At 35.3% G+C, this 12,164-nt stretch overlaps 2 protein-coding genes and 1 long non-coding RNA gene across 11 annotated transcripts; 1 reads left to right on the forward strand and 2 right to left on the reverse strand.

Moving 5' to 3' along the window:
• Positions 1-566: 566 nt before the first annotated feature.
• LOC106336381 (F-box protein At4g22390-like) lies at positions 567-5,929 on the forward strand. 6 transcript variants are annotated; one of them, XM_013775204.1, is made up of 12 exons: positions 567-827; positions 1,114-1,243; positions 1,337-1,475; positions 1,588-1,800; positions 1,914-2,052; positions 2,168-2,318; positions 2,402-2,511; positions 2,605-2,702; positions 2,777-2,846; positions 2,932-4,196; positions 4,380-4,461; positions 5,847-5,929. In XM_013775204.1, exons 1-11 carry the CDS (start codon positions 735-737, stop codon positions 4,420-4,422), a joined length of 2,451 nt encoding a protein of 816 aa, XP_013630658.1. In that variant the 5' UTR covers positions 567-734; the 3' UTR covers positions 4,423-4,461; positions 5,847-5,929. The 6 variants fall into 6 exon arrangements, with proteins under 6 accessions (XP_013630658.1, XP_013630657.1, XP_013630656.1 ...); XM_013775203.1 differs by lacking the exon at positions 5,847-5,929 and adding an exon at positions 5,051-5,136; XM_013775202.1 differs by lacking the exon at positions 5,847-5,929 and adding an exon at positions 4,641-4,722.
• On the reverse strand, positions 4,813-7,045 carry LOC106336383 (cellulose synthase A catalytic subunit 3 [UDP-forming]-like). 4 transcript variants are annotated; one of them, XR_001268833.1, is made up of 6 exons: positions 6,806-7,045; positions 6,468-6,658; positions 6,227-6,381; positions 5,711-6,129; positions 4,979-5,536; positions 4,813-4,888 (listed from the first exon to the last, which is right to left on the reverse strand). XR_001268833.1 is itself a non-coding variant. In XM_013775207.1 (4 exons), exons 2-4 carry the CDS (start codon positions 6,640-6,642, stop codon positions 6,124-6,126), a joined length of 336 nt encoding a protein of 111 aa, XP_013630661.1. In that variant the 5' UTR covers positions 6,643-6,658; positions 6,806-7,031; the 3' UTR covers positions 5,942-6,123. The 4 variants fall into 4 exon arrangements, 1 of the variants encoding a protein (XP_013630661.1); XR_001268834.1 differs by having other exon boundaries at positions 4,979-5,473; positions 6,806-7,044; XR_001268835.1 differs by having other exon boundaries at positions 6,731-6,820.
• Positions 7,046-8,298: 1,253 nt separating this feature from the next.
• On the reverse strand, positions 8,299-10,964 carry LOC106332739. Its single transcript, XR_001268158.1, has 3 exons — positions 10,494-10,964; positions 8,829-8,917; positions 8,299-8,752 (listed from the first exon to the last, which is right to left on the reverse strand). It is a non-coding gene; the product is annotated as an uncharacterized LOC106332739 (long non-coding RNA).
• Positions 10,965-12,164: the final 1,200 nt, after the last annotated feature.

Genomic DNA, 12,164 nt, shown 5'->3' on the forward strand with positions numbered 1-12,164 from the left:
GAAAGCTAAACACCTCTGAGTTAAAAAAAAAAACTAAACACACGTGGTCATGCAAAAATGCAACCATGAAACATATTTCATTAGAATACCGAGAGAAAGTTTATTTGTGAACTGCACTTCCGTTCAAAGATTAGTAAGAACTTTTGCATAGGTTTGGAATATCCAAAACTAATTAAAAAAATGCTAGGAAAATCGACTAATTCATACGTCAACAAACCCCAGCGATTCTGAAACAGTGCAAATATATATATCAACACTTAATTAATTCAAATTCAATACACGAACTAACGAAATACAGTTTTTACATACATTGATTAGTCATATGTAACATAACATGACATGTCAGTCACAATTTGCTTATCTGTCCATGAAAAGATCATACGTGGTTTTTACATTTAAAATAATTAATTAATCAATTAAAAGCTTTCTTTTAAAATTGGTTAAAAAAAGAAATCGAACCCAGGTTGAAGCAACTACACATCCTCTACTCTACCACTGTGCCAAATCGAATAAATAAATTAATTGGTGGGCAAGTTGGGTAATTCTTACGTTGTCAACAACGGCTGGGCTTTATTGACGTAGGAACTAGTCGATTCCCCTCGATTAGGGTATTCGTTTATGCCTTTGCCCCACACTGTCTGCTCAGCTACCGAAGAACTTGTGCATTCAGGATTTAGCATTTAAGGACTCAGTCGAGACGAGGGGGCGGAGAGATTCGAATCACAGCAAAAACAATGACGACAGTTGTTCCCACCTCTGAAGAAGATCCTTCGCTCGCGATCGTCCGTTTCACTTCCCAGCTTGCCTGGGCCAATGCGGGCCCTGAGGTATAGAGTCTCGTCTCTGGATCATAAACATGCGCAAAACGGTTGAATACTTTGATTGTTAGTGAACAGTCCCATGCAATATACATTGGATATTAGAATCGCTAGATTATGAGGAATTATATGTTTTCAATTGGAGAATTTGGCGGCGATTCTTGATTTTGATGCATATGTGTATTGAGAAACTTTTTTGTTCTAAGTACTGTGACTAATTGACTACATCAATCTCACTTGATCTGCTTTTATTAGTGTGGAACTGTTTAATTTACGATTGTGTTCATTTGCTTAGGCTGCAGAGCCTCAAGTTACAAGGCTATGCAGGGAGGCAGAAGAGTCTATAGTAGCAGGAAGGTGGCTGGATTTGGCGACGTTGATGGTAACTTCAGCTGACTTGGTTTCATCCAAGATCTCTGACAAGGGTCAGTCTTTAATCATTCTAGCATAGCATATGCTCATTTTTGTCTTTTACAGTCCTTTTTGGCTATAATTGGATGTTGTTTGCGTCTTATCAGATCTTGAGTGCACCTACACCACAATTTGCAGCCTTGTCAAGAATGTGAACAGCCCTGAGGAAGTTCTTGAAATGGTGAAAGTGATCGCTTCTAAGGTTGTTCAACAGCCGAATGACAAAGCTTCATTGCGTTTGAAAATGTATGTTCGTGTGAATCTTTGAGCATTGCACTTGTTGGATTCTATAAGCATATGCCATATTTTTTCAATTATGTATTACACGTTTCTGATCTGTTGTTTTGTCTTTGTACAGTCTCTTCAATCTATATAACCTGCTGGACCACCCAAATGCTCGTTTCCAAGTATACATGAAAGCTCTGGAACTAGCTGTAAGCGGGAAGGTTACTGAGTCTATAGTGCCTTCCTTTAAGAAGGTTGACAGCTTCTTGAAAGAGTGGAATATTGAAATCAAAGATCAGAGGGAACTATTTCTTGCCATTGCTAATGTGCTTAGAGAAAATAAAAGGTACAGTCTGCAACAAATTTTTTTTTTTACTTTACCCATTGCCCAGTGGATGTTCTCTCTCATTTAGGTGTACCAATATGGCCTCATGGTTTTGTGTTCTATCAATATTCCAGTTTGGCGAAAGAATCGCTTCAGTTTGTGACAAGATACTTGGCGACTTTCTCAAATGAGGATGCCCATGTCCTGAGTGAAGCCAAAGACGAAGCTGTACGAGCAGCTATTGATTTTATCAAGGCTCCCAGTATTTTTCAGGTATCATAATTCAGAAAGCATCAGCTGATTCAAATGTGTAAAAATTCTTGCTTCTGACTTGTTATGTCATTGGAAGTTTTAACTACGGCTTTTTTTTCTTCTTTACGAAGTGCAGTGTGATTTATTAGACATGCCAGCCGTCGCACAACTGGAGAAGGATCCTAACAGTGCACTAGTTTACCAGCTACTTAAGATCTTTCTTACTCAGAGGCTGGACGGGTACATGGAATTCCAAAATGCAAATTCAGGATTTCTGCAAACCTATGGTAAGTTTCTTATCAGTTTTATTATATATTCTTAGTGAGCTCTTGAGTTGCACAACGTAATAATGTTTAGATGGTGTTTGCAGGGCTTGTTGAGGAAGACTGTGTAGCGAAGATGAGATTGTTGTCACTGGTGGACTTCGCATCAGATGAATCTGGCAAAATACCATATGCCTCTATCAAGAACATTCTACAGGTAAAGCCTTTTTGCTTGAACAAGACATAAAACGTTGATAAACCTTTTTTCGTTGCTTCTCTGAACCATAGAATCTATTTTGGTTGAGCACAGGTAAATGACGAGGAGGTTGAGTTGTGGGTGGTTAAGGCAATATCTGCGAAACTGGTTGATTGCAAGATGGATCAGATGAACCAATTTGTAATCATCAGGCAAGTTTTATACGCTTATCTTTCGGTTTATATAAAGTAGTCGAGCACATTCTAATAGTGCTTTCGCATTTCAGTCGCTATGTGGAGTGTGAATTTGGACAAACGCAATGGCAATCTCTTAGAACAAAGCTTGCAGCTTGGCGGGTAATTACAAGACTTAGCAATTTTAGAACACAGCTACATTGAGAATGCTTGTGTAATAATAATAGCATACTGTCGTCAACCCTAGATATCGTCAACGATGGCGAATATGCCGATGGATATCGTCAACGATGTATTCCTCCGTCTCCCCGCTTCTACGCTGGTACGATGTCGCGTCCTCTCGAAGCCTTGGTTCACTCTTATAGACAATTCTGACTTCCTAGCGTCGCATCTCAAGCGCACGCTCGAAACCGAAGAGCACCTCATGATCCTGCTGCAATCTCATCGCCTTCTACGTACCGTGTACCTCGACGGACCGGATAAACTCTCAGACGTCGACCATCCTTTGCAAACCGGTAATTTCACGAAGGTTTTCGGTTCGGTTAACGGTGTGATCGGTTTAACGAACTCTCCCGTCGTCTTAGCGCTTTTTAATCCGTCAACCCGGACAATCCACCGGTTACCGATTGAGCCTATTGATTTCTCGGAACGTTCCATCACACTCGAGTATGTGTTTTACGGATTAGGTTATGATTCGATGAGCGACGATTACAAAGTTGTGAGGATGGTTCAGTCTAAGCATAAAGACTATGAAGGTTATCCTCTCCAAATGAAAGGTTATCCTGTCGAAACCAAAGTTTTCAGCTTAAAGAGTAATTCGTGGAAGAGAATCCATCTTTGTTTTGAGGTTCAGATTCCTTTCATGTTCTTCTATTACCATGTGCTGTATCGTCGTGGGAATGGTGTTCTTGCTAGCAATAGTCTTCACTGGGTCTTGCCTGGAAACCCTCTCGCCCTCACCAAGATAATGAGATTTGATCTTGCCACTGATGATCTTAGTGTCCTCAGTGGCCCACTGGAGCTTTGCCATGAAGTTATGAATTTAGGTGTGTTAGACGGCTGCCTTTGTTTGATTTGTCACGACTACCACAACATCAGGAATGGCCATGTGGATGTTTGGATTTTGAGGGAATACGGAGGATCTTGGAGTAAATTCATTACTGTGCCGAAACCAGAGACTGTGGTGTCGTTTAAGTTTGTGAGACCTTTGATATATTCCAAGGACAGGAGCAAGATTCTCCTGGAGATAAACAGTGGGAAGCTCATGTGGTTTGATTTGGTGGATAAGAGTTTTGAAACGCTTGAAATAAAGGGTTGTAAGGGTCCACGTAACGCGGAGATCCTCGTGAGTAGCCTTGTTTTGGGATGTAAAAGTGTTTCTGGCAGAGCTCCAGAGAAGAGAATGTTGCAAAAGGGTAACAAAAGTTGGTTTGCTCATCTTTGTAGCCTTGTTTTGGGGTGTAGAGGTGATCCTCGAGAAAAGGAAATAATGGTGAAGGGTAGCAAAAGGTGGTATGCTCATCTTTTTAAAGTGCTTTCTTATTCGATTTTGCTTCCCCTGATAATGTACTTAGATACGGACGGATGAGACGATAAGTCAAAACTGAGTATTGGGTGTCTTCTTTCTTTGAGGTTTTAGGTTTGCAAATGGTAAAATGTATCAACTTGCTTAAACATCTTATGTTACAATCTCAGGGGAGGTGGTTTTCTGTCCAAGGGATTCAAGCTCAAGTTCTGAGCAAAGCATGGGAACTTTGAAGCCCAAACCTTCGTCAAGGTAACTGTAATAAATCTAATGCTCATGAAATGTTTCCCTCAAGCTGGTATTCTTCTTTCACTTTTCGATGTGAGATTCCATTCTTAACCTGCTTACAATTATTGTAGCCTTTTTATCCATAGTGACGTTAATCGTTGAAATAAATATTAATCGTAGTAACTGCACATGTTTTATTTCAGAAGCTTACATTGACATTTGAAAATTATAAAAGAATTTGGGCCAAATTACTGACACCGTAAATTTTCATCACGGCAAAGTCATTGTCTTCTTGACTGGAGTGTTAGAAAGTGGAACTTGAGTCAACAAACATCATTGGATAACGTTGACAGTTTAGAGAAAACGAGTTTGATCCGTGTAGGTGCGTCGGGTACGTATTCTGCTGAGCGAGTAGGGTTACCTGTAAAATTAGCGGATGAAGCTGAAAAACCTGCAACGTAAATAAATCATATTTACCCTTTAATTTACCTTGTGTATTCATTATAAGCTATTTCTGAGAAGAATTAAGGTTGAAAAATACCGTGGAGGGATGGATTTGGATTTGCAGTCAAAGTATCAATCTCATGACTTGTTTTTTTCTCCGGACCTGTAGATCAGCTTACCATGTCGTCACAGATGTTGCAATATTGTGTTTTATGGTTGAAGTCTGCTGGGGACCAATGCTTGCCGCATTCAGCGTTACACTTGAACATAGTGATGACAGGCTTGCTGCAGTTGAATGCCTGCGAGGCTTTCGGTATGCCGTTCATGTTACAGCAGTTATTTCCTCTTAATACTCAATACAAGTACTAAGTCCAATCTCCTCAGAGATTCCCAATTACAACTCAACAATTAGCCCAACTTTACAAATGACTCAACTCCACACTTTATACTACGAGACTACACTCCACTGATCTGATCGTAACGGCCATAACAGATTCTGTTATAACTGCATCTTCTTATCTTGATAAGCAGATCACTCTTCTCACTGATCTCATTACTCCTTTTCCTCCTTTTATTGTAAATTCTCCAACTCCTATCAGGGTATGCATACGCAAAGAGATGCATTTGTCAATTCCATGGCCAAGTTCACAAACCTCTATTGCGCAGGAGAGATATGAAACAAAAGAATGTTGATGCTGTTAAAGTGAGTTTTTTCTTATGGAAATCGTTGTTCATAATCAAAGCAGTTGTTCTCTGTTTAAAGTTGCTAACATCTTGCTTTCAAAGAAGACACACAAAGATAAAACGTGTATTTCTACGGCATACTCACCTAAATACATCATATGTTTTAGTTTCCTGTTTTCACGAGTCTGTTTCTCTTGTGCAAATCTTCTCCTTCCCTTAATGGAGAGAAGATGCGTGATTCACCTCTTCATAATTTTATCGTTACCTCTTCTGCTATTCAGGCTATCATATCAATTGCCATTGAAGATGGGCAAGATGATTGGGAGCATATTTTGACTTGTCTTTCTAGAATTGAGCATTTTGCAATTACTGGGTGAGGGAGCTCCAAGTGATGCATCTTACTTTGCTTCATCCGAGACAGAAGAGAAGAAAGCCTTGGGGTTTCCCAATTTGAAGAAAAAGGAGCCCTCCAAGTTGAATAATGTGTATGCTCATAGCCAGCGTTTGATTGATCTCAGAAACAGAGAGGCGTTCAGGTGAAGCAGTAGAAAACTCTCCTCAAGTCTGTAAATAAAGCCAAATGACAAACAAAATCAGGTTCCAGAGACTCAATTACGTGAATAGCTACAAGAGGGAAGAAGAAAGAATGGAAATGCCTTACATCTTGTCTACTAGTGAGACAAGGAAGATGATTGTGAGAGACCTCTTTGTCATACTCAGGCCTATCCTCTTTGCCACGTGTAAGATGCCATACATCCGCCCTGAATATTTTCTCCTTCTGCGGGTAGCTTAACTCAACGGTAGCTTCATCCTCGTCTTTATCACCGGGAATAGCACAGTATAGTAAGTATCAAAAACATATCAACCAACTATGAACATTTCAGATCATAGAGGAATCTAACCCTTGTGCCTCTTGTACTGTGGACAGGATTGATTCCCATCCTTCCTTTCGAATTCATAGCAAGGCTTGCAAACCGGGAATTCACAAACATCACATGCCACAAACCGGTCAGCGTCAACAGTCTTGCCGACATTGTCACTACAGATCTGGCATATCTGCACACCAACGTTCTTCATCGGCTTCCCCTATATACTGACAATGTGGGGGAGAACGAACACAAATCAGTTTCTATGACGATGATAAAGTAGGATACGAAGCACATACCGCGGTTTCTCCTTCGGATTCAAATCTGCAGGGAATCATTCAAAATCTGAGAGGAAGAAGAGCGATGAAGCTTACCATGATGTAAGTAAGGTGAACGAATCTTTAAATGGCTTTCCATATGCAAGCTGCTCCTTTGTCTCTGCTCGTCACTCTTCAGATTTTTAAAATATTACTAATATTTTAACATATCATATCCGTCGGTAAAGAAAATAAATCATATTCATAGCCAACCAAGCAACCACCACCATCCCACCAGTTGTTTTTTTTACTTACACAATCGGTAAGTGTGAAAAAAAACTCATATGGATGATGAAGACGACAAAATATGGGCCCACAACATAAAAGCTCAATATAGCGCGTGAAGACTTGTGTATTCACGGAATCCAATTGAATTGGATTATTTTCGGTTCACGGAACCAAACCAAATCGAACCGAGTCCAATAATTAATTTGAGTGTAGGTTTTCTGCTGTAATCAAATATAACATTCTATTAATATTTCTCATTTTTTCATCATAACATTTTTTTTTTCTGTAGAACAATCCATAAGATTCTTCATTGGTTTGTGAAATAAAACAATCAAGCACGTTGATCAAAAAAATAAAAAAACAATCAAGCACAAATAAATTTAATCAGAGTTCATCGATGATATATTTTCTGTAAAAAACATTACACTAATTAACTTTTTTCTAAATAATAACTTTATTTGATTGTATTTAACTAATTAGTTAATAGTTTGCTTTGATAGTAAGCTATCGATTGACAGTATTTAACTAATTAGTTAATAGCTGAGAACTTTCTTACTTTTTATCTTTGTTTTAAAAAGAGATTTTAAACACTCAAATATGATCCCCCATACATCCATTTTAAAAGGCCCAAAACTTTGCTAAAACTCTATCCACCTCCCTCTATTATAATATATTATAAGTAGTTATAGAGTTCTTTTCCTTTTGCTAATGGAAGTTATTGGTTAATGTATTTTATTGAATTTGAAAATCCAGATTAAATATAGTATTATTGATTTTATGATTTTAAAATTCGTATTGAAATCATGTGTCATTGGTAAATAATTTATAAATTCTAATTTAAATCAAGTGTTATTCAATCATATGAATTTACTAATAGATTTGACTTCACAATGGATTTGAATGGATTTATATGGATTTCTTTGTTAAAAATACAAAGACTCAAATTTGAGATGAAACATTTGTAAATACTAATCTAAGAAAATTTAAAAATCTTTATATTTTATTTGGATTTATAAATACCGCATAGATTTCTAGATCCGTCAAAATATATAAACTAATAACACTTTATTATAAGTAAATGATATCTGATTAAAAAATTAAAAGAAAAATCTCAAATATAGTTTATGTTTGGTCATTCTTTTACTTTAGTTAGCTGTTAAAGATAAAAAGTGGTTACCTTAGCGAAAACTATTTATAAATTGAGACAGAAGGTGTAGTTTAGGGAAACATAGCAAGCAAAATACATTATTTTTTTCTTACAGTATTAAAACCTATGTTTTCGGCAAAATTAGTGCAGTATAAAGTCGTTGTTTCAGTAAAAATAAGCATTTGACTAGTGACGCAAATGGATTTTTAAAAATATTATAATAAAGTGTTGCATTGTAAACAAACAAATAAAGCTAAACTATAGAGTCACTGCCGCTCGAGCTACCAATCTAAGAGGTTTTGAGTTTTTTTTTCTTTGAGACAATGGTGAGAATCAGTGTGCTCAAAGATGCTCGCAAGAGTATGCACAATGTCGAGAAACGTGGCAAGAGGTTGTGCCAAGGTGGGTGCTTTGTTTAACTGACTCACATTTCCGAAGTAACGGTCGAGAATCTCAACGTAGTGATGAATGATCTCGAGGACCTCTAACTCGTTATCCTCCTGATCAATACACATACATAAGTAGAGGCTCGCGTATATTTTGTAAACAACTTTGTAGCCTCTCCGCTCAACAAAATTGCAGAGCTTGGGACCTCGATTAAGAATCACTCCTCTTAGCTAAGGTATAACCTACACAAATATCCAATGTCAAGATAAAAATATGAATGAGAGTGTAATTGAAGCCCCTTTGTTATTTTTTTCATACCTTGGATATTTCCTTCTGCGCGTATAAAGAGAATACCATTTGGTGAGCCTAACTTTTCCTTGACGGCTAACTAGAAGGATAAAATGTATCTGCATAACAACACACAAACATATGAATATCATAGTTAAATTTATATCATATTTTCTTTATTTGTTATACTCTCTATAATTTTAGGTTTAATTATATTTTATGTTTAAATATTAATTTGAATAAATAATTTTAATGATTTAGATAATAATTTATCATTATTTAAAAAATAATTAAAAAATTCTAACGATAATATCATAGTATTTATATAATATTTATACTATTAAAACTATTTTCGAATTTTTTTCCATTCAGTTATTTTTAACTTTTGCCGTTCATTTTCTTTGAGACTCCTTTTTGTATTTGTTTCGAATTTTGTGGTAACTTCTGTTGGATGGTTCTTTTTCTTTTGAGCAACTCTGTTGGATAGTTCTTAAATCACTCTTTCTTGGTCTCGGCAAAAGAAAAAACTAAACAATACAAAAATTAGTCAAAACTTATCATTATTGTGTCTAACTTAATCCTTTTTGAATTTTGTTAATTCTAAAAGAATATGTCGTTTAGATTTGTTTCTGGAAAAGGCCTAGAAAAACTGAAACCCACGGAGCTTTAGATCCAAATTAAAACACAATGAGCATTTAGATCCATTTATTGACCCATTTCAGTCACGCCATATATGTACACATATATACTCTAGCTCAAATGGTCTACAACACTCTGTGTGCTTATTGCTTTATAGAGATTACATCTGATCAATTGTGGGGACTAGACATGTGACTGTCAGTATTTAACTAGTAATATGTAATATTTTGATTTAAATATATCGTTCAAAAGAGTAATTTGTTTAGAGATTCTCACTAATATCACATCCCATATTTCTTTTCAATAACCTAAAAGCCGGAATTAATTATAAAAAATAACTAGCGCACGCTCAAGATTTTATTTATCAAAATACCGCAGGGGGACATAGATGTATACTACTGTACTCTAAGAATATATATTCGAGATCTTGGAATATAAAGCAAGCACGAATGAAAGAAAAACAATGGAAAGAATAAAATAGCATTTTTCAAAAATAGAATAAAATAGCATCCACGTTTCGTGGCTCCGTGTCTTGTTGAGTAGAAGAGAATCAATAAAGAGGCTTGGAAGGCTTGACACATAAAGAAAACTTTGTACATCTGCGTCGAGCATGAATAACCAGAAGTTCTTAGGATATAGTTTTTAGCTGAAGTTAAGAAACCGTTTCTTAACCTCTAACTAAAAAAATCTAAGAATAAGTACTTTAAGAACCGGTTCTTAACTTTTTTTTTAGTTAAAAGTTAAGAAACAGTTTCTTAACTTCCGGAACTCCGGGTTAATATGATCTAAGGTTCGAGATTTTTCTTCTTTTTGACATAGTTTGGGAAAATAAACATTAAATCATCCAACCTCACGATATTTAGCACGCGCGGAATATATATTTTGAGACAAACACTAGAGTAGATCTGTATCTAGGGTCGAAGATTCAATTAGGGTCTTCTAACATGTTTGCAAAGAAATTGGAAATCTTCTTCATGATTCTGGCCATAGAATGTTATTTTGAGACAAAGAAACTTCAGATTATATCATAGAAAGAAAAGAGAGACAAGAGAGTACCTCAGGCTTAGCATCTCATAGTTTCTTGCCAGATAATTTCTTGTATTGGTCCATCATAGCACCAAGATCCATGGAAGGGCAACAATAATCAGTCATCTTACCATTACTTGCAAAGATTATGAGAGCAACTTTCGCATCACAAAGAACTGTGATCTCTTTCGCCTTCTTCACCAATCCATTCCTCCTCTTTGAGAAGGTCACCACTCTGTTGTTTGCGTTCTCTATTCTCTTTATCTTTATATCTTCCCTCTTCCCATCTTCTCTCATCCCTTTTTCCCATCTTCTCTCTCTAGCTCTCTTTCCCGATTTTAATTAGGGTTTGATATAAAATTGTTAAGATATGGAGGAGATGATATGTGGTTTATATGAATGAAGAAAAAGAAAAGGAGAGAGAAGAGCGATTGATCTATAGGTGAAGAGAGACTTTTGACAGTTTGGGATGGAAAACAAAGCTACTTTCTAGATGGCACAGTCATGGAAAGCTTGTTTGTGTGGTTCCCTTGTTACAATAAGTCATGTAGCCAACTATACTCTCTCTATTTTTTTATTTTTTTTTATTTTTTGAGCAAACTCTCTCTATTTTTTTTACACTAGCAAAAGGAAAAGAAAAAATTTGAAGTACCGTACAGATCGAATAAAATAAAGATGAAACAGAATTAGTTGATATGCTTGCTTAACACTTTTTTGCCTGTTATTGATGTTTATTACTTTCATTTGATTTGATCATCTCTTTCTATTGATAGATTAAAGTGTTGTTTTTTAAGCTCTGATCTCTTTCTTACTTTGTGTTTCTTCGATGATTTGTAGATTAAGATAAATTGGAAAATGGAAATAAATCAATAAAAAGTTATCTTCAAAGAACAGTTTCATTTCATATGAATCATTTTTGCAAATAAATATCATATTTATCCCATATATATTAATTGAGAAGCATTTGAAAAATTAGAACCTTAATTTTGTATTAATTAAAAAAAACTCAAATCCTAGGTGGCATTCTAAATGCCTTCTAAATTCTATTTCAAAGAATTCTAGAGCATCTAATATAAAGTATAGTTTAATCTAATGGTGTCACACTATTTCATAATTATATAACACTAGAGAACATTATATTAACATAAAATATATGAAGTGTGTATTCTTTCCTTGAATAAAAGCTACGAAATTACCTAATATGATTTACATATATATGGCAATTAATGATTATGAATAATAAAGATTTGATAACAATTTTTGCATCATTCTTCATTTTTGTTTAATTTTATATTATTAAAAAAAAATTAAACAATCACATTAACCATATAATAAAAAAATTAGATTTTTTCTTATATGTTATATTTTGAATTTTTTAAAATGACTTTAAATTACAAAAATGAGGAAACCTTATATGTTATATTTTTTTTTAAAACGACCTTAAAATACAAAAATGAGGACACCTTATATGTTATATTTTTCTTATATGTTAGAATTTTCTTATATGTTATATTTTGAATTTTTTTAAAACGACTTTATATTACAAAAATGTAAGTTTTCCTTGAGTAAAAGACTAAAAACATTAAAACGACATGTATCAATTCGATGGTTGATTTGAAATCTTTCAAAACCATATGGAAGATAAAAGTCAAAATAATTTAACTGTGGAAACAATACTGTTCACTTTTTTCAAGAATGTGT

Source organism: Brassica oleracea, chromosome C3 (assembly GCF_000695525.1).
Source record: "Brassica oleracea var. oleracea cultivar TO1000 chromosome C3, BOL, whole genome shotgun sequence".
Taxonomy (NCBI): domain Eukaryota; kingdom Viridiplantae; phylum Streptophyta; class Magnoliopsida; order Brassicales; family Brassicaceae; genus Brassica; species Brassica oleracea.

What these genes read in the sequence shown, in the direction of transcription:
- LOC106336381 (XM_013775204.1), top strand. Translation starts at nt 735, where the DNA reads ATGACGACAGTTGTTCCCACCTCTGAAGAAGATCCTTCGCTCGCGATC. An exon ending in GGGCCAATGCGGGCCCTGAG is followed by an intron (nt 828 to 1,113) that starts GTATAGAGTCTC and finishes TCATTTGCTTAG; the next exon opens with GCTGCAGAGCCTCAAGTTAC. An exon ending in GTGCTTAGAGAAAATAAAAG is followed by an intron (nt 1,801 to 1,913) that starts GTACAGTCTGCA and finishes TCAATATTCCAG; the next exon opens with TTTGGCGAAAGAATCGCTTC.
- LOC106336383 (XM_013775207.1), bottom strand. Translation starts at nt 6,642, where the DNA reads ATGAAGAACGTTGGTGTGCAGATATGCCAGATCTGTAGTGACAATGTC. An exon ending in ACAGTACAAGAGGCACAAGG is followed by an intron (nt 6,382 to 6,467) that starts GTTAGATTCCTC and finishes CCGGTGATAAAG; the next exon opens with ACGAGGATGAAGCTACCGTT.